The sequence below is a fragment of the Tachysurus vachellii genome, chromosome 18, assembly GCF_030014155.1.
Source record: "Tachysurus vachellii isolate PV-2020 chromosome 18, HZAU_Pvac_v1, whole genome shotgun sequence".
In the NCBI taxonomy this organism is placed as follows: Eukaryota; Metazoa; Chordata; class Actinopteri; order Siluriformes; family Bagridae; genus Tachysurus; species Tachysurus vachellii.
Window position 1 is genome coordinate 7,075,667 of NC_083477.1, and position 24,004 is coordinate 7,099,670.

General features: G+C 37.0%; 1 protein-coding gene across 1 annotated transcript; it reads right to left on the bottom strand.

The window, feature by feature from the left end:
* rnd2 (Rho family GTPase 2) lies at positions 1-23,472 on the bottom strand. Its single transcript, XM_060893028.1, has 5 exons — positions 23,074-23,472; positions 20,665-20,752; positions 9,336-9,445; positions 6,545-6,679; positions 1-1,799 (listed from the first exon to the last, which is right to left on the bottom strand). Exons 1-5 carry the CDS (start codon positions 23,179-23,181, stop codon positions 1,539-1,541), a joined length of 702 nt encoding a protein of 233 aa, XP_060749011.1. The 5' UTR covers positions 23,182-23,472; the 3' UTR covers positions 1-1,538.
* Between the last annotated feature and the right edge of the window lie 532 nt (positions 23,473-24,004).

A 24,004-nucleotide genomic window follows, 5' to 3' on the forward strand; every position in this document is an offset into this window, starting at 1 on the left:
TTTTATCATTAGAAATACCATATATATATTTGACTATATTTAAGAGTTACATTTACAACATTAATCCAGAGCAATTTTACATTTTATCTCATTTTCATACAACTGAACAATTGAGGGTCAAGGACCAGTGGACAGCAGTGGACCCTTGGTGGACCTAGGATTCAAACTCACAACCCTACAAGCAGTGGTTCAACACCGTAGCTACTAAGCTACGGCATCCATCGATAGTATCATGGTTGTCATTATCATGGCTGTCATTTTTGTAGTTATGTGATGTGAAAAGTTTTTATCAGTTTAATAGTTTCCTTCCATCATCTTTTATCTGTTGTGAATCAGCCAATTGTAAAAAAAAATAAATAAATATATAGGTGTATTGTATGAGCTTGGCTGTGGGTGAAGCACTTGTTGATTATGTGATGATGTACACTGCAATGCTATAATGTATGACTCAATGGGTCCCACGTCAAATAATTGCAAAGTGCTATGGATGGCCAAACATCTGACTTGCAGTGTACAGTGTGTGCGCACATTACTGCATTGCCGTTCATTAGCTTAAACAAGATGTTGTGTGGAGGAGCCGGAAACCACGGCAACAGCTCAGTTCCGCTGTGACATCACAACGGTAGGCGGGAGGCAGTTACTGTGGAAACGGCCGCCCGGTTGCCTATAACCAGCCTTTGTTGTTTGCGTGAATGAGCACAGAATGAAACAGCATCACTTTTTCTTGACTTTTTTCTCTCTCTCTTGAAAGAGTTTATTGTGGGCAGAAATATAAAATTAGTGTGAGCTCATCTTAAGCAAAACCATAGAGAGGTTTAAGACAGGATGAATAGAAAGTCATGTTGGCTATGTCAGTCTTAATGCTTGTGTGGCCTTATAACTTTAAAGTCTTCAGCTGCATTGTCCATTTTAGAGTCTGAAACGAGTCAGTGAGTTAATCTCATGGCATGATTAGGCTTCAGGGCTGCTCCAGGCATCAGTAGTTCTGTGATTACACGTCTATCTTACTTTGTCAGCCAGTTTTCTTCAGGTCCTTCATCATGTGGCTTCAAGTGCAGAAATAAAATGACCTTTTTGGCATTCTGACCCAGTGTCGTTTTCTGGAGTGCATAATTCCGTACGAGTGAAGCTCTATCACCTGTGACAGCCAATTCCCATTAGAGTTACTGTGGTGAATAACGGAGTTACTAAGAATTGTAGTGATTCAGACATGTGCAAGTTAACTCTACATATGACACTGGGACATCTGAGAGGCTGTACCACTGATATAAAACACAAGTAGCTTCAATCAAAGATGAAAAATAAAATCTTGCTCATACATATAATCCCATAAAATCTCTATTCGTTTTTCCTTTTAGTGACAAAATAATTAACAACGACTGGTTAGTAAGTAGTCCTGCCTTGCATTCTTTAGCACATTTGTACAGCACAGAAGCATAGAATTGTAATTTCATAACAGACCACAGCTGTGAGAAATCCAGATTAGAAGGACAGGACACAGCTGTGTTTATTTGTTTTTGGGTTTGCTGCATTTATTTCTACATGACGTTGCAGCTCTTGGCTCTGTCCTTCCTGAGTGTAGGGGAGGGTTCGAGGGGTGTGGTGCGGGAGTTAATCGGCAGCAGGGGCTGATGGGATATGCGCTTGAGGGTGCGGCGAGAGGAGCTGCGTTTGAGGCCGGGACGCCTGACGGAGGCGAGAGTGGTGATGTGAAAGACGTCTCGCACGCTGTTTACGCACGTACGAGATGAACACTCGGCGTACGCCACAGCGCCAAGGTCTCGTGCCCTCAGACTGCCCTAAAAAGAGGGAGAGAGAGAGAGAGAGAGAATATTATTTATACATTTCTTTGCATTTCAGGTTGTGTGAAATCTCTATCTCCTTCTGAAAGGCAACACAAGAATGAAAATTTACATGCACACGATTTTTTCACATTAACTTAGCACATCGGCTAATAGATCCGTACTAATAGAACTTCTTTACCAAACCAACTTTCCTCTTTTCCATAGTAAATCAGTCTTGAAAAAGGCTTTACGGAACTCATAGTTACTGTATGGAGATGATCTGAACTTTTTCACCTGAATGATGTAACCTTATAAACACACAACAACAATTAACAAGTGGGCAGCAGCTTGAACATTTATATGCAGTAGTAAGAATGCATTAAATAGGGGATTTAACTGTGTACATGCCAATGAAACATTCCCTATCACTGATAATAAAGTTTAGCAACTGTAGGTGTTGCCATAGAAACAACTCATTTCCATTTTCGAGGATAAAAAATACTCGGAGTAGAATTTCTTAAGCCTTCATTCTTGATAATTATCGTAATTCTGGTGTGACCTGAACATGCTGGGAAATGAGGGCAGGTTGGTAGAAAGATACCAAAGGGAAAAAAAGTGATTCTGGTTATCTGAAATGGTCGAGTTCTGCTACATTGTGAAGGTTTTTCATGTTTATAGATTACAGTAACATTGAGTTTAATATGACATTAATGAATAACAGGATTTGGTCTGATGCAGATATTTATAGAACATTTTTTGGGTAAATACATTAGCCTCACAGCGCCAGTGAAAAAATAGACACATCTTGGTTTTATGTGGTTTTCACACTGGGCACATTTGCTCTTGGTCTTGTTGAAGACTCACTTGATTCTATTGAACCACGGTACATTTGCCTTCATCTTCATCAAAAACATATATGGAGAAAATAACATGACTCTCCATCTTTATTGTTTTTCTGTTATGTGCAGTAAGGCATGTCACCTCTGTGTTCTGTGACCCAGAATGTTCCCCTGTCACTCGTGGTACATGTGCGTTGTGGAAATGAATGATTTCTTCAAGGGCTAAAACACATGTGCAGGCTACATCGCTTCCTCAACAAGCGCAAGCCTGAATATGAGCTGTATTCCTACAGGTTGTCTCGGGTTCAGTATTGCGGTGAGCGTCCAGCTCCACATGACAGCTTTTACATGCAAAACGTGCTCTGATTCAGACTAAACTACCAGTGTGAAAGCTGCTTGTTTCAGACCCCGAGTTCCTGGGATAGGCTTTGAACCCACCACAACCCTGAACAAGATACGAGTTACTGTATACAACACCACTAGTTATTGTACACGATGGGTCACAGCTTTTTCCCCCATTTTCTCCCCACTGAACCTTTTCCCATTTCTTTCTCACCTCCTCGTTCTCTCTACAACTCTCTCCATTCTAGTGGTAGCGAGCTGTGAACTGCACTCTCAAGCTCCTAGTATGAATGGCAGGTATAACAAAAATGCTGCCTAGATAAAAATAAACGCTGCCTGGCTTCATTTTTTTTTCTTCCTTTCATTTCCCACCAGCTACCTACTGCTGTACGTCCCTCTCTCCCTCCTACTCTCACTTTCCTGTCCTGTAATTATGAGCTTAACCGTCTGATTTCGTATTCCTTGGTGTTACAAAAAAAACCCCCACAGAAATAGAAAATTGATAATAACATAGTTATGGTGGATTATTCTATTTTGTTGATCAAATTGTATATGAGAGCTAATGCATCTCTCAATATAGTAAAGTTGGTATTTCGTTCCGTTGTGTAGTTCATCTATGGTGCGGACCCATGAACATGCCAAATAGATCAGTTGCGTTTGTAGAGCTGTGAACTTTTGTACGTTTATCTTAATAAATCATTTGCTTCTGCAGTTTATACCAACACATTGGTACTATTTAGTACTACTGGTACTATACTGTAAATACTAATACTATACTGTAAATACTAATACTATACAGTACTACTGGTACTATACTGTAAATACTAATACTATACAGTACTACTGGTACTATACTGTAAATACTAATACTATACAGTACTACTGGTACTATACTGTAAATACTAATACTATACAGTACTACTGGTACTATACTGTAAATACTAATACTATACAGTACTACTGGTACTATACTGTAAATGCTAATTGATCACCGTGGTGTATTTAGGGATTAAAGACATTAGTAATATCTATTTGGACTACTTCTCTATCAGAATGTTTTGCTCCGTTAGCCTTTATCATTGTTTATCTGCCTTATTATAACAGGAAGCTCACACATGACTGAAAGACAATCCTGCTATAGCTTTCTGATCCTGTGTGTGTGTGTGTGTGTGTGTGTGTGTGTGTGTGTATTAGCAAGCACGTAGTTGTCAGAGCAAGTGTTACAGCTTATGCACAGAGATGAGTGCATAAGAAAACAAATTCCACTCTCTGATGTAGATACAGAGTTGACAGTTTTCCTAATGAAAATGAATCCTGTTTTGTTGGTGCAGTGTTTACTTTGGTGTCTGTTATAGTAACACTTTTGTTCTCACTACCTTATGCATCATGACACACTACTGAAACTGACAAAACTTTAAAAGGAAATCTGGTATTTATAGTGCAGAAATACACCATTCAGCCAGAACAGTAAAACAGTAGGGACAGTGAACAGTGAGGAACAGTAGGAGATATTAGGTAGAAAGTTGTGCCTCAAAGTTAATGTGTTGGAAGCAGGAAAATTGGGCAAATAAGTAGCATTAACAAATTGTGATGAAAAGACGACTATGTCAGAGCACTTCCAAATCGACAGTTATTGTGGACTATGCAATGTTTAGTACCTAAAAAAAGTGGTACAAAGAAAGACGATCAAAAGAGAACCAGCTTCAGGGTCATGGGCACCCAAAGCTCAATGATGCATGAGGCATGTGGTGATAATAGGAAGCTGACAGAACACACAGTGAATTGCAGTTTGCTCTGTATGGGGCTGCATAAACACTCAGCACTCATAGTGCCCATGCTGACAATTGAACACGCTTACAATCGGCAAGTGAGCATCAGTACGGGAAAATGGGGAAGCGGAAGAAGATGGCCTGGTCTGATAAATCCAAGTTTCTTTGAAATCATATAAATAGCCAGGTGTATGTGACTTACGAGGATGGACTAGAGGAGAAGGCAGTATGATGCTCTGGGCAAAGTTCTTCTGGTAAACCTCCGGTCATGGCAGAACCATCACTACGCTTCTTTGACACACCACCTACCTAAACATTGTTTGTAAACCAAGTACACCTCTTCCTTAATGCCAGTGAGCTTTTTCAGTCAGATAATGCTCCCTGCTAAACTGCAAAAATTATTTATTTCAGGAATGGTCTGGGTGTTGACTTGGCCTCTAAATTCCCAATCACAATCTGATCAAGCATTTATACGATTTACTGGTCAAACAAACATGATACATACAGAGGCTCCACCTCACAACATACAGGACAACTTATAGGACTAACATCTTAGTGCCAGATACCACAGCACACCTTCAGAGGTCTTGTGGAGTCCATTCCTCGACGATTGGCGATGTATCATTCCATAATAAAGTTAAAACTTATAAATGTTGGCAAATCACTTTGGTATTAGATTAATAAAACACTTTCTGTCGGTTCCCATCTCACTTCTCAAGCATAAATCCATTTTAATCCCCATTGATGAATTCTCTACTCTGATTGGTCAATGTGTGTTGATACATATTCTGTAACAGCAGCTATGACAGTAGATCCAGATTCAAGGCTAACCACAGGTTTCTATTAATGCACTCAATTTAATGTTTTATCATTTCTGTAGTAACAGTCTACAGAGGGACATGCATGACAGACTCTCTGCATATTTTTAAGTGTGTAATACATTAGTGTTGATTGTAATGTAGTGAAGGTTCTGTAGAGACTTATTTATTTAACATTTGGAAGTAATAGTCAGGGGGGGCACGGTGGCTTAGTGGGTATCACGTTCGCCTCACACCACCAGGGTTGGGGGTTCGATTCCCGCCTCCGCCTTGTGTGTGTGGAGTTTGCATGTTCTCCCCATGCCTCGGGGGTTTCCTCCCCGGTCCAAAGACATGCATGGTAGGTTGATTGGCATCTCTGGAAAAATTGTCCGTATTGTGTGATTGCATGAGTGAATGAGTGTGTGTGTGTGCCCTGCGATGGGTTGGCACTCCGTCCAGGGTGTATCCTGCCTTGATGCCCGATGACGCCTGAGATAGGCACAGGCTCCCCGTGACCCGAGATGGTTCGGATAAGCGGTAGAAAATGAGTGAGTGAATGAATGAAAGTAATAGTCAGGTTTAAGGAAGTTTCTCACTAACAACTTGTATATTTTTGGTCTTATTACTTCTAAAAGCAAAACCACAGACACAGACGTCTGTGATACCAGGCTGCACTTTTTCATCAAAGTCTGCTGTTGCTTTCCTTCTTCAATTTGCTAAATCCCAGGCATTAATATTAAACAGCCTGGATAGACTCATCCAAATCGAATCTAACACTACCGTCTGTCAGCTCCTCTCAGAGCATCTCATTTAGCTTGGTGTGTGTGTATGTGTGTGAGAGAGAGAGAGAAAGAAAGAAAGATGAGATTGAGCCATCTCTCTGGTGAGACCTGCTGCAGTATCTGTGTAAACAGTAATATTAAAAGCGATAGTTTTCCTCTCTCCTTCTTATTGCAAAGCCTCCGCACTTCTTTTTTTCTCATTTCCCTCAAGTGCACGTTCATTCTCACCTGTTCGTGTGTGATGGGTATCAGGCGCTGTTTGGACAGTTCTCGCAAGGTGCTGACGTCCGTCCTCATGTCGAGCTTACAGCCCACTAGCACTAGCTTAGCATTGGGACAGTACTCCTGAGCCTCAGTCTGCCACTGTGAGAGACAGAGGGGGAAAAAACACAAACAACAGTTAGCAGCTACATTCCAATAATCTATAATTAATGTGTGAGTTTTATTATTCATAAGTAATGTGCATATGCATATGGTTTACATGTGATGGAATATGGTTGTAAGTTTATTCATCTTTAAATTATGATAGCTTTAACATAAATATTCCAGTGTATTTTAATCTCATCTGTAATATATTTTGTCTGTACCATGTGCGATCAATCAGACAAGATTTCTTGTACTGAGAATACATCAGGAAGCTTTAAACTCATGTTGATGGAAAGTAATCATCATTTTACTGTATTGCCCAAAGTGTTGGATAACATTCTATAAAAACTATTTATTTAAATATTTAAATTATCTATTTATCTATTTATAACCAGACTGAAGAGCTTCATTGTAAGTGATCATTAAGTAATCAGCCAAAGATTAAAAAAAAAAAAAAAAAAGTTAAACCTTTTTTTTGGGAAATGTGTTTTGTAAAGTTGAAATATAAATTAATAAGTAATATGAAATTTATAGTTTATGCAGATATTTTAATAATTAAGGTAAATATTTAAATAAATACATGATTATTATTATTATTATTATTATTATTAATAATAATAATAATAAAATAATAATAATAACAATAATAATACATTATTATTGTTATTATTATTATTATTATTAATAATAATAATAATAACAATAATAATGTACTTATTTAAATATTTACCTTTATTATTATTATTATTATTATTATTATTATTATTATTATTATTAATAATGTATTTATTTAAATATTTACCTTAATTATTAAAATATCTGCATAATTTTATTTGTTAAATTAAATACTTAAATTAAATAAACTACACTATTATTACTATTAAGCAAAATATTGCTAAAGATCTTTTTTATTCACGCTTACCTTATACCATGCTCAAGGGTACACAAACTTTTGCACTTTGTTCTATAATTAGTTATATCATGTTACATATTCAGTATGTGCAAGGAATCATTCAAATCTATCTAAACACCGTGTCTGGTGTTCTGTTCTGTTCTGTTCACTCTCTCATTTTAGTAGCTTTTCATCCAGTTTGTTGTTTCCTTCAAACATCTAAACACCGCCGCTGTCCTGGGCTCTATGGCCAGCAGGCTTAGCTATGCCAGTTATGCCACTGTTCCCCTCCAGCTGAATGTGTTCAGCCATCCATCAACTCATCTCAGTGATCTTTTAGCCCTCGGCACCATCACTCACTGTGCAGTCAGAATACAGCATCGCTCCACATTCCATGCCTTTCAGCCCCACCCACATGAGGAGGGGTCAGAAGTGACAAGCTGAAGTTCTTAGACTCGCACCTCAAAAAACCAAATGTGTGTTAGGAATCATCGCAAACTCTCTAAACTATTTTCTGATCGTCGGTGCACGGCCTGTGAGACTGAGCTCAGAGACAGGAATGTACTGTCTCTGTCATGTCATGATGTAAACACACGTGGGTTGAGGCACAATACAGGGCGAAGCTCCACTTGGATTGGACAATAGAACGGCCTTAAATGCTAGGCATGCCAAAACAACTATTAGACTCCCAAAGCGTGGGAATATCCGTTCCACAGCTGCTTTTAAAGCACAGACACGGCAGGCCACACAGCTTAAACTCCTTTCCATCTTAAACCCTGCAGGGCCGTTCTCACACCCTGCGCACACCACATAATTGTTGACCTTCAGAGAAGAAAAATAGCAATTTCACTTAATCCTTTATACAAATAGAGAGATGTACACAAACTCAAGACTTTTGGTGGTGGAAGATTAAGGGCTGAATATATTTTATCTGGAAATATTGTTTGAAGAGAGTGAGAGAAGAGCTTTTGTGTTCAAGTTCACATTTATAGCCTTTTGAACCAGATAATTCCTAACTCCCTAATTATATTACATGTTTAGTTAATAAACCCATGTAACTATGATGACGTTGCAGATGTTGAAACAGTGTAAAATTAAATTTAGTATGATTGTAGTAATAAAAGATTTGTAGTAATAATTAGTAGTAATAAATGCCTTACGTTAACATACATTACTTTATTAGACCCTTTACATTAACTTCCTTTACCGACATGAACAAACAAATAATGAACAAACAAATAATTCAGTATTGATACACCATATGTAACTAAATAAGAAAACTTTTTTTACATAGTAAACTAATTATGCCAAATAGTCAGTAAGCTGACCAAAGTCTAATAAACTGTTTTTCGCTGTTATTTGCAAAATTCAGAACGGAGGCTGAAGCACATATCTAAAATGTACACATAGAGAGCAGAGTTAATGAATGTGCTATAATTTAATATGTGCTTTTTTATGCTGACTTATTTTTAGTCCTGGATTTAATGCTGGACTTTAGTAACTTTGCAACTTTGTAAAACTACTTACACTTTATTAATTATTATTATTAATTATTTTTATTATTGTTATTCTTATTCACATTTGTTAATGTTCATTAATGCAGGAAATGTTAGTTGCACTCCAGTATTAGTATTATGTTTATGGAAAGAGGAGAGAGAGAGAGCGAGAGCGAGAGAGAAAGAGAGTGAGAGAAATAGAGTGAGAGAGAGAGAGAGAGAGAGAGAGAGAGAGAGAGAGACAAAGCCTAGAGATGTTTCAGACCTTCTTTGTAACACTGTCCAGAGTCTCAGGCCTGCTGATGTCGAAACAAATAAGCACCGCATCAGAGTCTGGGTACGCCAGCGGCCGCACATTATCGTAGTATGAAGAGCCTGTAGACACACACAAATATTCTTAAACAATAATAAAAGTAAACATCGGGAGGTTATGCAGGGTTTATGACACTGTGCAGTTTAGTACAAGAGAAAGTTTCTCTTAAAGCTTCCAGAAACAGACACTCAAGTAATGTAGAAGATGCTGCATCTCTTATATTTTCACAGTAATGAAGTATGAAGTAGACACTTTATTCTTTTGTAAATCCCCACACATAAGAATAAACAAAGAGACGTGGGAGAAAAACTGAACGATTCCTTTCTGTACAGAGTCAAAGCAACTGTGCGATCCAAAGAAATATTCTATTGTTTTACAATTTGCCTATAAAAATGATATACACAACTGCAAAATGAATAAACAATAAAATGCAAATGCAGCCTGCAACAAGACAACTCAAAACATAAGGAAATGTCAACAACAGCAAAAAGAAATAAAAAATCTAAACAACAAACAGATGGATTATAAAGCAAAATCTTCCCCATGGCATTACTAGTTTTACTTGCACACTCATGCAAGAACAAGGGCACAAGCTATATCTTACCGAAGATACTGATTAAAACAAAAAACACAAACACCGGGGGGCTTAAGTGTCACAATAATAATAGAAAAAAGGAAAAAAGGAAGATAAAATGTTTTGTACTTGAACTTCATCCATATTTATAGGTGAACTCACAGCTTCTGTGGCCATCTCAATAACAGAAAATAACACCACCAAAATCATTTTAGTATGTTAAAAGCTGGATGTTTTTAGAACAACATAAATTTCTCATCATAATGAACCGAACAGTAAGATTTAAGTATACTGGCTAGATGATAACCTTACAAGTGTGATGGAATTATAAACAGTGCTACTAAGATTTTACTGAGATTCAAAATCACAAGTAGTTTATAGCATCTGATCGAATTAGGAGGCTTGGGTTAGGATCCTGGCCAAAAGAAAGTTCAAATCCTGTCTGAGAACAGAAAGACGAGAGTGTGACCCAGACCCGTTGGCTCAAGGAAACAGCAGGCCGGCCATTTTTCACAAGTGGCCCATGTTTCCACCAGTTTGAGAGTCAAAATGAGATACAAAATGAGTTACTATTTTAAAAGTACTAGAAGAATGGAAAATAAATTTCATCATCCAATGTGGAGTCATTTAATGCCTATTCACACCACTCAAGTAAGTGCTGAACTTGTTCACACCTTAACCCTCAAGTGCTCAGATGTATGAATGATATAAAAGCATTTCTCTCTGTATAAGGGGTCTGAATAAATGAATTAAACAACAGTAAATTAATCAGCACCTTCCTACAAATCCACCAACTTAACAGATCTGTGGCATGAAGTTTAATGAATATTAATTTTACTTTTACATTTACGGCATGTGGCAGACTCCCGCATACAGAGAGACGTACAAAAGTGCTTTTAAGTCGACGAATACATTAATTTAAATTAAATTAATTTTCATCCCTTATTTGAATAGTGGCCAGATGAATAGCTTGTTTTTGTTACTGCAGATCACCACTTCCTGATTCCAGACCACCAATCTTAGCTAAGGTGCTGATGGTAAATCTGACCTAATGTTGCTTTTAATAAACGAGGTCAAAATTATCATGAGCTCATTTTGGGAAGAAAAGGATGAGACTGTAAGATAGGGAAAAGTCCAAGCACAAGGGTAAATAAGGTTCAAGTCCAAGGAGGACCAAAATGAGCAAAAGTCAGTCTGGAGAGTAAGAGGGAAACAGGTGCTGGTACACCAATGGCCACTGCGTGTAAACAGACACCACCTGCTGTTAACACGTGTCTCTGGGCTGAACACGAGAACAAGGTTCAGATTCACAAACAAGTATCACAGATCTACATTTGTAAAAAGGCATTGTGTGCATGCATGCGTGTGTGTGTGTGGTTGAGTGTGTTTGTGTGGTGTTTGTGTGCACACTTGCACACTTTTGTGTGATGTAGCCATTAAAGTAAGGCGGATGAAATAAAGGACTTTGGCTCTGCAGTAAGTGCCCTGAGTGAGGGGTCATTTTAATTCCACCTCAGGACAGACGGGTGAAGATGGATTGAGAGAGGGATAAAGTAAAGGAGAGAAGGTGACGATGGTGATTAGCACATCAGCAGCAAGACAAGTGTGGTGGGCAAGATGGGAAAAAGTGGTGATAAGCGGCATTTTAATGAAATGTTTAAATTTTTTTCCCCTTCACCACTTGTGTTTTCCTGTGTTTTTTTTCCACAGACTACAGAGAGAGAGAGAGAGAGAGAGAGAGAGATCTGAGCATCTACTGTATGCACTGCAGTTAACCAAATTAAGCACAGCTGCTTCAACATCTGTATAAACCACAATTAAAAATATAGCTCAAACACACACACACACACACACACACACACACACACACCAAAAGCCGTTCACAGATGATCTTTGTTAGGAGCATGTACGTATAATAAAAAAATTATAATCTTAATTTATATTGAGTTAAAGATTAGAAAAATCTTGCTTTCATTGCCTGGACTTTTTCTCCCATCTTAAGCTGTCCAGTTTCCTGTTAGTGAGCGTGTTTAGATTAATGTTCATGACCGACAGCAGTGTTTCACATCACTTTGTGCAAGCATTATAGACAGTTCTGAATGAAAATCCAGGGATTCTCCCAGTAGAGTTGCTGAGATACTCCAGTATTAGCAAAAAAAACAAAAAACTGCCTTTTACCCAGTGCCATGTCATGATCAAGGTCACTGTTCCTAATACACTGGCTAAATTTCCACCCAGAAAAAAGTAGTTTAGCTTTGAGAAGAAAAAAAATGTAGTTTAGCTTTGAGAAGAAAAAAAATCTTTTGTAAGAATTATATATATATATATATATATATATATATATATATATATATATATATATATATATATATATATATATATATATATATATTATATAAAAAAATCCAATGATATAAACAGATTCTTTACTTACATTATTATAAAAGCTGAATATAAAACTAGTCCTAGTGTGTATGTGCAAAGGTGTGAAATTAAGTGAAATTTGAAACTGAGGAATGTGACAGGAAATAAAATTACATTTTGTTTCAGTTCTACAGATCAGCCTCATCTTATTACTTTTAATCGACTTCATTACTCCAGATAATAATAACCTTTACAGCGGCTCTGTAATACACTGTGGAACATTTAAAACTTGACGTTTCTCAATCAATAGTAATATTTCATTTTCAAAAATGCACTTGGCCTCTCTAGATTTTTTCATTTAAAGCTTTGTATTACATTTTTCCAGCCTGGAAATGATGTAACATTTAGCTGATGCTTTCTGACCTCTGACAAAGACAAATTTAGCAAAGTGAGTCAAGACAACATGGCCATTCATAGTATCAGCATTAATATATAATAATACAATTTCAATATATAAAATCGAAAATAATACATATACAGTAATAAAATATTATTTCTTATTTCAATACATTTATAGTAATTTTTATTTTAAATTTATTACACTGACATCACAGTTTGCTTGTGTTGAGGATGCAAATACAACATAAATGCAAGACCGTAAATGTTAGCATGCTAGTTTGTGGTTATGTTTCGATTACGCCCATCTGAATAATGACAGTAGGTTGAGATTAACTGCAGTCTAAACAGTGCAGCTTAGCCCCTTTTGTTTAGAAGGCTCGTGGGGCATAGGCGGTTTCAACTGAGGCTTGAGGTTGTTTGGGGAAATAAGAAGGCTTCAGGTTCAGGGTAAAGATCAGCTGAATTCACTGGGATCATGGTGAAGGATAACAGTCATGTGTGACAGTTGACTTATCAATGTGATGTGATTTTTTTTTTAGGGGTACAGGGTTTACACTGGCCACCATGAGCATGAAAAAATAGCATGAAAAAAATACACATTCTAAGCTTTCAGCAAAGAGAGAGAAAGAGAGAAAGAGAGAAAGAGAGAGAGTCTTAAATGCTGATCAAAGCTGTTAGCGGTTCAGCTCTAGCACGTACATGTCGAGTAAGCCCCTGTGGAAAAGGTCTCAAGGATGCCTTCTTAGAGAAGAAAAAGAAGATAGTCAGGGAGGAAAACATCAACCTCTTACATTTTAGATCATTGTGATGGCTCGCTCAAAAAGATGTCAAACCCAAAACCGTCCTCTGCCGTGTGCATGTGTGTTGAAAAAGGACACAGATGTACTGTACAGTACATCATTGTGTACTCTCAGCAACAAATCCAACACCCCCGGTGTGCATACACGTTATCCATGGATGACCCCAGCTGCTCCTTTTCCCAGTCTACACTTTTGTTTGTGTTTGTGTGACTCGTTCCGTTTCATCTTCTCTATCTCTGTTTTTATAATTAGCCAGGGAGTTTGTTGTCATGCAAGCAGCCAAAGTTGTGCGTCACTGCCTGAACATGACAGAATGCAAGAGTGGCCAAAAAAATCTCACACGCATACTCATGGATCAAGCAGAAGTCAGTCTGATCCCAGATCTGCTCAAGATAAGCACGTCGTGATACTGGTGGTGGAATCAGATCTAAAAAACCTTCAAGCTATATAAATGCAGGAAACCCAATCAGTTAATTAAACTCATGTATTAATAGATAAGCAGCATAAAACATTAGTATAAGTAGGACCGGAGTGTTTTTCAGAATGTACAGGATTTATTGTCGTGGATACCAAATTTTTTATTTTGCAAATGTTGTAAACACAGTGACTGAAAAAGGTTTATCCTTCTAGAAAAGCCTCACACATATTTTAGCATCTGTTTAAACTAATATAATGCTAGTTATCTGGAACTAGCATACCTGAAATCACGTGTTTATCTGCGAATTTAGTTGAAGAAATTAGTTTTTGTGCGAAATCTACTATACTCTAAGTATATAATTCAATATGCTGTAAAGACTAAATTGAATTAAATTTATATCTAAAATTTACACTTAGGTTACATTTCTTGCCTGTGGAGGAATCTGTTTGCTCGCTAGGTCACAGAGTTAATGTTAGCACTTAGCATTATCACGCACGCATAAATGTTGTTTTCTCATGACGTGCTCTTGAAAGCATGAATGTTTTTCAGGGTTCAAACTAAGTAAAGTATGAAGAATATCGATATTATTTTGCACAGTGAAGAGTTTCAGTATACTGTCTGGGACGGCTCGCCTCAGCTGTCATTGAATTCCTTCATAAATTCATCCATTTTAGCTGCTGTCAACCTCAATGCTACTGATTAGCGACGTTTGACTGGTGGATTAAAGCAGAACCTTGTCCTGAATAAACAGAGATGTGAAGATATGACAAGTGAATGAAAGCTAAATAATTAAACTATCTTTGGTGAAAAAAAACATTTATGAAAGCAAATAGAAGGAACAGTCCTGCTAATTGTTATTCGTGTGTGTGTGTGTCTACAAGATGCTATTATAGATTCAAATGTAAGCATGAATGTGTCACTCTGATTAGTTTAGCTGCAATGAGTACACCCTCATATCTCCACAATACAGAGAGAAACAATAAATGGGTAGAGTGTGTAGAGTGTGTCTGTATGTGTGTGCATGCATGTTTGTACATACGTGGTGTCATTTCTAATAGCATGAAAATGGCAGTTTGTTAACCATAAAAACAAAACAAAACACAGAGACACTTTTCACAGATACAGCACATCTAACATGAGGTGTGAGTGCACTCGTGATACAATCTGAACAATCAGTACATCCTGTTTGTTTTTTTCAATCAGTCTTTTTCAACTTATTCAACCTATTAATCCAGTGCAGCTGATTGAAGGTAAAACTAAAACAACAACAACAAATCCTGTTTTTTCAGAACTCACTTATATAATGAAAGTTTAGTGCTGGATTTATCTAGGAACTAATAACCCAGGAACCCTCAAATTAGTATTATTATTATTAATTCTATTATTAAAACTTAATTATTAGTTCTATTTTTATATTATATATTTTTCTTTTATTTTTATTTAATTAATCAGAAAATTTTCAAATACATTTTGCATTTTTCTCACTCAATAACAATACTCTGTTTAAATATGTGCTGCAATAAATAACTTTTTAGCATTTTTATATTAAATATAAAGTTATAAACCCTATTTCTAGTCACTGTTTTACTAATTTCAAGTTTGAAATAGTTTGAAAAACATATCTATACAAGAAAATTACTAGATTTAATATAGGAAATATGAAATACACATATGACAATGATATTTTCTCTAGCTAATATTTTCTTAACATTTTTGCAGTGTATCTGGCTCATGGTTATTGTATTGTGGGCTTTAACTAGTTAACTGACATCATTTTAGATACAGAAACTAGCATAATGATGAAAAATCTACCTCGGTAAAATCTTGTCCATGACTTTGCTACAAATATATTCTGATGACACGACTTGAAAAAGCACAGGTCCTACATTTTTGTACTGTACTGTATTTTGATGTTTTTAATTTCACTGCCTTTATCATGGCTTTTTTATTTATTTATTTTTATGGCAGCACTGTGTGTCTTGTGATTTAAGGTCAATCGCATGATGGCATGGTGGATTAGGTGTTGACACATTTGCCTCACACCTCTTTGGGGTTAGGGGTTCGATTGCCACCTTCACCCTGTGTGCTCAGAACTTGCATGCTTAATCCAAAGTTCTCCGGTTTCCTCAGGTGTTGTACTGCAGATTGTTGTAGGCAGATCTCTACATTGTCCATAGTGTGTGAATTGGTGCGTGATTCTGCCTGGCGTCGGGTTTACACCCCGTTCAGGTTGTCCCTGAGACCCCTGGAATAGACTCCAGACTCTTTGTGAGCCGTACAGAAAACGGATGGATGGAAGCCATTCGCAGAAGACCAAACTATGACTTTGCTTTGAATATGATATCAAAACTAACTCATTTGAAGTTAATCGAATATTTGAGGTCACTTCAACATTAATTTCTAATTACAACATATCACTAGAACTGTAACTAGTTGTACAACAGCATATTTAACTTCATATTAAACATATAATGGATTTTAAAATCATTTCAATTATTAATCATTGATATTGACAGGGAAATAGAGAAACTGCTAAACAGATACAAGTAATACATGAGAATGAAAGTGGCTCAGTAGTTGGTGTTATCATACATTGTCTGATAATATCATGTTTTTATAGTAGCTACTAGCTGTGTTGCAATACCTTTGTACTCCAACAATAAAGGTCTTGAGGCAGACCTGAAAGAAAGTCTTGTACCTTGCAACTTTCCATCACTGGAGCAGCGCAGAAAAAAGTAATCCCAGTTCATTACACTTCGCCACATTACACTTCTGAGGTATTCATGCTCCTAAAGGACCACGCAGTTTATTGACCACACCATGTTACAGATCTTATAGAGACCCATCTCAGAAAAGCAACATTAAATAGAACTGGAGCTTAACAGACTGTCAAATCCATGGAAGCATTTTTTATTAAAAAAATGACAGGCCAACTTTTCATAGACCTCCATACCAAGTGAATTTATATACTGTTGATAGAGATTATGTTTAAAAGAAAAAAGCAAATAGCTTTAAATATAAATAAAAAATTAAATATTTACAATGTAAAGCAAAGACATGAGGAAGTGGGGAGGGAAAAGGACCTCAAAATAAAAGGTCAGATAGTGCTTGGGAATCCTCTGAATTTTTGCCCAGTTAAGCAGAGACGTGATCTGGAACCCATAAACAAACTCCAGTGACAGAGAGATAGAGGGAGAGAGAGAGGGAGGGAGACAGGAAGTGAGACAGACTGGCCTCACCACTCAGCTGTCTTGGCAAAAAACATGCTCTCACATGGATATGACGTGCAAATCAAAATCCAACACACGGGGACCTCATTAGTATGCAACAATATCGCTTGTTAATTATTGGCCCGATTCTCCAGATGGTCAGTACAGCACATCAGAAAAGGCATGCAAACACACACACCACTAAATAGTATAATATTGATTATAGCATACAAAGGTGTGTGTGTGTGTGTGTGTGTATATACTATAATATGTATACTACAATCATCCAAATAAACTCATTTGGAAATAATAAAAATACTAATTAATAAATAAATCTCCGAGAACAGAGCACAGCATGTTTCAAGTCTTCCCATAAGTTGTTCTACATTGATGAGGCATTAAAGTTAAAACCCTTTTTTTCCAGCTTGGACCTACAGTAACACTAGGAACAACAAGCTGAATCATGTCCTTTGAGAAAAGATTGTAAGGGTCGAATTTTACAGAAATAATGGATGAAAAATAAATAGGCAACAAGCCACATATTGATTTCTAAATAAAACATTACCTGTATGAGTGCTGTCGTAAGTCCAGAGAAGGCAGTTCAGCCATAGCATAGAGAGAGAAGTGATGAATTGTATATAATTTGGTCTAAATGTTTCAGTCAGCCTTTACATATTTACTAATATTACGTCTCTTGACTTTTTTAGGCATTTTATATTTGTACAGCTTCTAACACTAATAATGGGGTCCCATAACTCAATCAGACAGTGTTGAGGAGGACACAGAATTCAGGGCCAGGTACCTCATATGGTCGCACAGTCTATTTTTTATAGACTAAACAAAATTTGGGTGCTACCCAAGCCTACCTACTTGTTTTAAAAACTATAAAGTCTGTTCCCAAGGCCTAAAGTAGAAAGATTTATCCTCCGACAGACCGCTCCCAGGAGACAACCACAGAACCAGTTTTCCCATGGCAAAAAAGAGCACATAAAGGGGGAAAAATCAGAAAAACATTATTACAGGGTGAGGAAATACCCCACTGGCCTTAAATGAGAGTTTTATATGTCACAGTCACTGAGAAACTTCTAAATGTCAGGACAAGTGTGTGAGCAGCCTTCCAATTTAACAGCCCGCATGCCAAGATCGCTTCTGACCAACCCATACACACACACACCAAACAGAAAGCTGTTCCCAGTGTTCACCTTACAGACTCTCCTGAGGTCCTTGTTAACACACCAACATGTTCGTAATTACAGGGTTTGAAGACCTGACTAAAGCCATATTTCATAATGAAAAACTCTATTTAAAAACAATTATAAAAGACAACCCAGCTCATTATAGCTGTTTACTGCTCTTGGTAGAGTTAACCACTTTCCAAGCATGAAAAAAAAGTAAGTGCTTTCACTTTTCAACTTTTTCTGCAGAAAATATGTTCATGAAGCTTTCACCAAATAATTAGACTCAACTTCTGAAAGAAACATTTAAGCAACATTTAAGCTTTAAAGCCAGACTGTTGCTGTATGGAAGATCAAGCTTAACTTTCTTCTGTTTACTCTAGAGTGTCAGGTTCTCCCCCTCTCACATTAATTTAAAAGCTTCTTTTCACCAAAAAGTTAATTTTTTTATTATTAGAAAGTCAGTAAACAGCTTTAGAGTGGCTTTATGTTTGACCTTTCATCAATAGATCACAAATTGGCAAAACTGGCCATGTTGTTTGGGAAGGAGATATGATGTACTCTCTCCTGTCAATCACAGTGTCACCAGCCACGTGACATGTGTGAGCTCATGTATGTGGAAGAGGGTAGATAGCATTCTCCCCAAGTGTGTCATTCTGCCTTATGACACAATGTAGCTTGCTTCATGTGCCTCAGGAAGCATGTATTAGCCCCCAAACTTTCCTGGTTGATAGCTATAATATGACGAGAAAACTGGTTGGTAGGGGGAATTCACAAGTGACCAGATTGGAAGAAAAACAGGGGCAAAGTCCAAGAAAATGGATAAGCATGATTAGGTACAACAATACAAAAGAACGTGGCTACTATTGGGGATGTGGTAGCCTAGTGGTTAAGGTGTTGGACACTCGACTGGAAGGTTGTGAGTTCGATTCTTATGGCAACTGAGCTGCTACTGCTGGTCCCCTGGGCAAGGCCCTTAACCCTCAATTGCTCAGTTGTATGAAAATGTAAGTCGCTCTGGATAAGGGCGTCTGCCAAATGTAATGTATGTACCATTGTCAATGCTCTATCTTGCCAGAAACTTACCATCAGTACAATTTTTAAGCAAAAACAAAAAACAGGAAAAACTTGATCAATGACATAATTCTATTTGAATCCATCGGAGTTAGTAAGTCAACACTTAGTCAGCAGATGCAATGACATACATGAGCTTTTTACCAGCCAACACCCTTTTAACTTGTAGGAAACCGTAATGTGTTACAGAACTAGCCATTTATCTTGGGAGCACACTGTTCTATGTATGAAAATGGGTGAATCCAGATAAAGGTGGAAGAAGAAACATGCTCAAATAAATATTCATCAAAAAGCAGAGCATTATGAACCACAGAATTGAGCACAAGATTATCTGGTCTGCTGTAAGGATGGACGTACAAACTTTGTTTAGCAATGCCTCACCAATTCATACTTCCTGCATTAACAATAGGAGTCATTAGTAGAAAGATGGTTTCAAATGTTTTAACTCTTGTAATCAAAGCAGGTCTTAAAACATTCAAAGCGTGCATTCTCTGTTTTCCCCAGTGTTGATTCAATTTCTGGTAATTAATCTGAAGTCTGTTAGTAAAAATTACTTTAGTATAAAAATGTTTATTGAGAACAGCAGCATTATATCAAGATTATTGAGGTTTTGAAACAATAAAGATGATCTTTATGTCATTAGGTAATGATCTTTAGGTTGAATTTTTTTGGAAACACTATCATTCAACACGTATTTAACTTCTGATTAGAAAATATATGTAACAATTAAAAATCCAATGCAGATCATTCCACTGGTATGTTGTTTTTTCTTGGTTTCCAAATTTCTTATCAGTTTGAACAAAGGTGTATCTTTGCTTCCAATACTTTTGATTAAAAGTCACTGGACCTGTCCTTACTACAAGTTCCAGTTAAGTCTTGTACACATACACACAATTAGACACTCATGGGGTTTCACAGGCTCTCAGATTACATTTATTACACCAACGACACAAACTATTCTCTTGTACAGTAAGAGCATGCAAAAACCCTTGTCATTGCTATTTCATCCATCCTTTGATCCATCCATCCAGTCTACCCATCTATCCATCCATCCATCTATTCATTCATCTATCCATCAATTTATCCACCCATCCATCCATCCATCCATCCATCCATCCACCTATTTATCCACCTATTTATCCATCTCTCCATCCATTCTAGAAACACATTCACACAGATTTTGGACTTCACTGCTTCAGATCTGATGAAACATCTCTTTTTGATGGCTTGGAGCTTTGCATTAGAGCTGTCAAATACAATGTACTCACCTGATGTGTCCCACATGTTCAGCTCAATCCGGTGTTTGTCAATCTCAAAGCTTGCAGTGTAGTTTTCAAACACTGTGGGCACATAGCTCTGCAAAGACAGAAAACAAAGTACTGTAATACACGTCCTCGCTATTGACAGTTTTTTTTGGATTCATTGTTAGAAAAAGTCTTTCATGTATGTTAAAGTGAATAGTTTGTGTTTGTGTGTGTGTGTGTGTGTGTGTGTGTGTGTGTGTGTGTGTGTGTGTGTGTGTGAGCTTGTGGCCATGTTTGGAAGGATGAAGAATCATCATAACTTCAATCTGATCCACAAACACTGAAGGAAATGTTTAAATTACTTTAATTGTTTGTTTATTAAATTTGGCAGGGTTCAATGGACAGCGACCTCTCCAGGCCCTTGGCAGATGATAAGTCTAGATGTTGGTCCTTTTTAAGTCAGATTTGTCATTAAAATATTACTTTCTAAAAATTTTAATAACTATAATACACTGAAATGTTAAGATCACATCTTAATTTCTTTTCCTAAAGAATCACTCAAAAAGAAAATGACTTTCAATTGGTTTGAGTAAAAATAGACACTCAAACATTTTACATTCTACACACTACACTTACAGTCTCCAAATTACTTTGTGGTTATGTATTCATTACATAACAGACAGCAACATGTGGTTTAGCACCCTACTGCTTAAATGAACAAGTGACCTTGTAAAATTCTCCCTGTTTATTAAAGTAACAGGATGCAGGTCTGTTAGTGGTACACAAGAGTAAAAATTCACAGCAGGAACAACTCTGGCTAGAAATCTACAATTATTAACTTCAAATAAAGATATTGTAATGATTTCTTTATTTTTTTATTTTTCCTTAATATTGTTAAACATAATTAAGGATTCTGTAAAGAGACATTTACAGAAGGAAATGAGTCTACAGTGTTGCTGAGTTATAACAGCAGTACGTTTTCCTCCACAGGAGAGTCTTCATTATTGATATGGACTTTTAAAGAAGGGGAAAAGTCAGGTTGGTGAGGGAGTGACTAGGGAGTGACTTTGTAGCTTAAGGAATAATAGGAACTTGTCTCACAGATGTTCCACACCATTAAATTCAACTATAAACTGTTAAAAGTGCAATGTGCTTTTAAATATTTAATTAAAAATTGTAAATATCAGGAATTTGTTGTGGTATTAGAGGGGTAAGTTTCTTCAGCATGTGCTTTATTAGGAAAATAATAAACTAACTAATTAAGCTTTATTCCTCACTTACATGTACTGGATCTGTTTTGTAACTTTTTATTATTTATTTTTTAATATTTTATACTCCCTCGTTTATTGACCTCATATTCTTCAGGTAAATAAACTGAGACAGTAAGAATGCAATTTATAGGCCTTCAATTCATTTAGTCTGATTTCTCTAATTAAATTGTGCCAGCATTACAGAGGACAACAAAACTGGCCGATTTCAACGGACATTACACCACTGAAAATGATACTAACAACATTTATTTTAGTCTTAGCTATTTATTCTCTGGAAATCTGGAACTTGATAACCCATAATGATGTGCAATTGACACAATGCTGATTAGCTGAGAATCATTGTTTACCTGAAGCCCTGGGAGCCATTTTATAATCCAAATCCATGACACATTGTATGAGTAATCTTACTTGCATGAATTTCCAAATAACTTTGAGCGGATGTATTAATGTAACAGAGACAATATGTGGTTTAGTGACATTCCATAATGTGCCTCATTTATTACAGTCACACAATTAGCCATGTGAACTCATAGACTATATTTCAATTGTTCACTGATATTTTTAGCCGATTTCTGATGCTTTTTAATTAATTTTTATATCTTAATTAATAAATGTTATTTTTTCTTAACGTTGTCATAAACATCGTCTTTATATGATACTGTAATATTTCTGAATTACAAAAAACTCTAAATTTTAAAAGATGAGATAGGGAACATTTAATAAGTGTCCCATTAGACATATAAGTGTCCCATTAGACATTTTGTTTTTTTTTTTTAAACAAAAAAGCAAGTTTACTGAACATTCACTTTAAAAATGAAAGGTATACAACACAGTAGATCTAATTATTGCATGCTATTACTAAAGCAGAATTAACAGGACTTTTTAAGGGTCAGATTGTTCCGGTACCAAAAATACACAATTCCAAAGTCAACTGTTATCAGAAAAGACATTTTAGTCAAACATATTAAATCTCTTGAACCTGTTGACGCATAACGACGTGCACTTGACCTGAAAAACTTTACTGGGTTTCCCCCAAATACCCTAGGAGGCATTTAACACCTTAAGCACAAGGCACATCGTTGTGTGTGTAGATATGTTTGTGTGTTTGATAAGTTGTTCTCCTCTGATCAGTTTGATCTAAAAGAGAACCCCGGTTCCTTACCTCAGGATAGCTGTCTTTGGCGAACACGTGCAGCAGTGCCGTTTTGCCGCACTGAGTGTCCCCGACCACCACGATCTTACAGCGACTGATCTGTCCCTGTCCCTCCATGAGCGCACCGGTGAGAGCGTCCCCGTCGGAGCCGCGCGCGCACAGCCGCAGTGCCGAACACCATGCGCTGCTGACGGCCAGAATGCGCGGCGGTGAGCGAGAAATAGGATCAAAAACGTACAGAGTCCGTTTGTGGAGCTCAGAACAGAGTGGTGCCTTCTGAGAGACTGAGAGAGACAGCACTACGACTCACTTAAACCTCCTGTGACAGAAGATCAGCCTCTTGGTTCCCACAGTGACGCCGCGCTCCCTGTAACCTCTTCAACATTCAGCTGAGCGCGTGGCTCACGCCTGTCACCTGCTATGCATAACCACGCCTTCAGAATATCCGGCATCCAATCAAATTCCAGGGCGTGTTCGCTTTGTTCTCATTCATAACATTTAGGGGTGTGTAATAAAGGTTGCAGTTATACAGGTATCATCCCTTTGAGAAGAAATGGTTGAACATTAAACTTAATTTCTATGAAAATGATTATCATAGAAATTCCATTGATTTGATATCATTCGATCTGATTCATACAAAAGCAATGTTTTTTTTATTTAGTTTTTTTATTCTAAGCAAACAATAGGTGATTCAGAAGAAAAGGCTATTTAGCAGTGTCTTTAAACACAAGGGCCTCACCCATATCAGCCCAGCCCAGATACTGAACCAAATTAAGTTGAACGGACTTTCTGGCATGTGAATCTGTGCAAGAGGTTTTTTCTAGTTCTTTCCTGAACAGGTTTCCTTCTAGAAGTATCTATGGCCGGCCATGCCTTCCACCCTGAATGTCAAGATTTTCAAGCATTTTTCATAACCAGTTTAGAAAGGGAACCTCTGGGT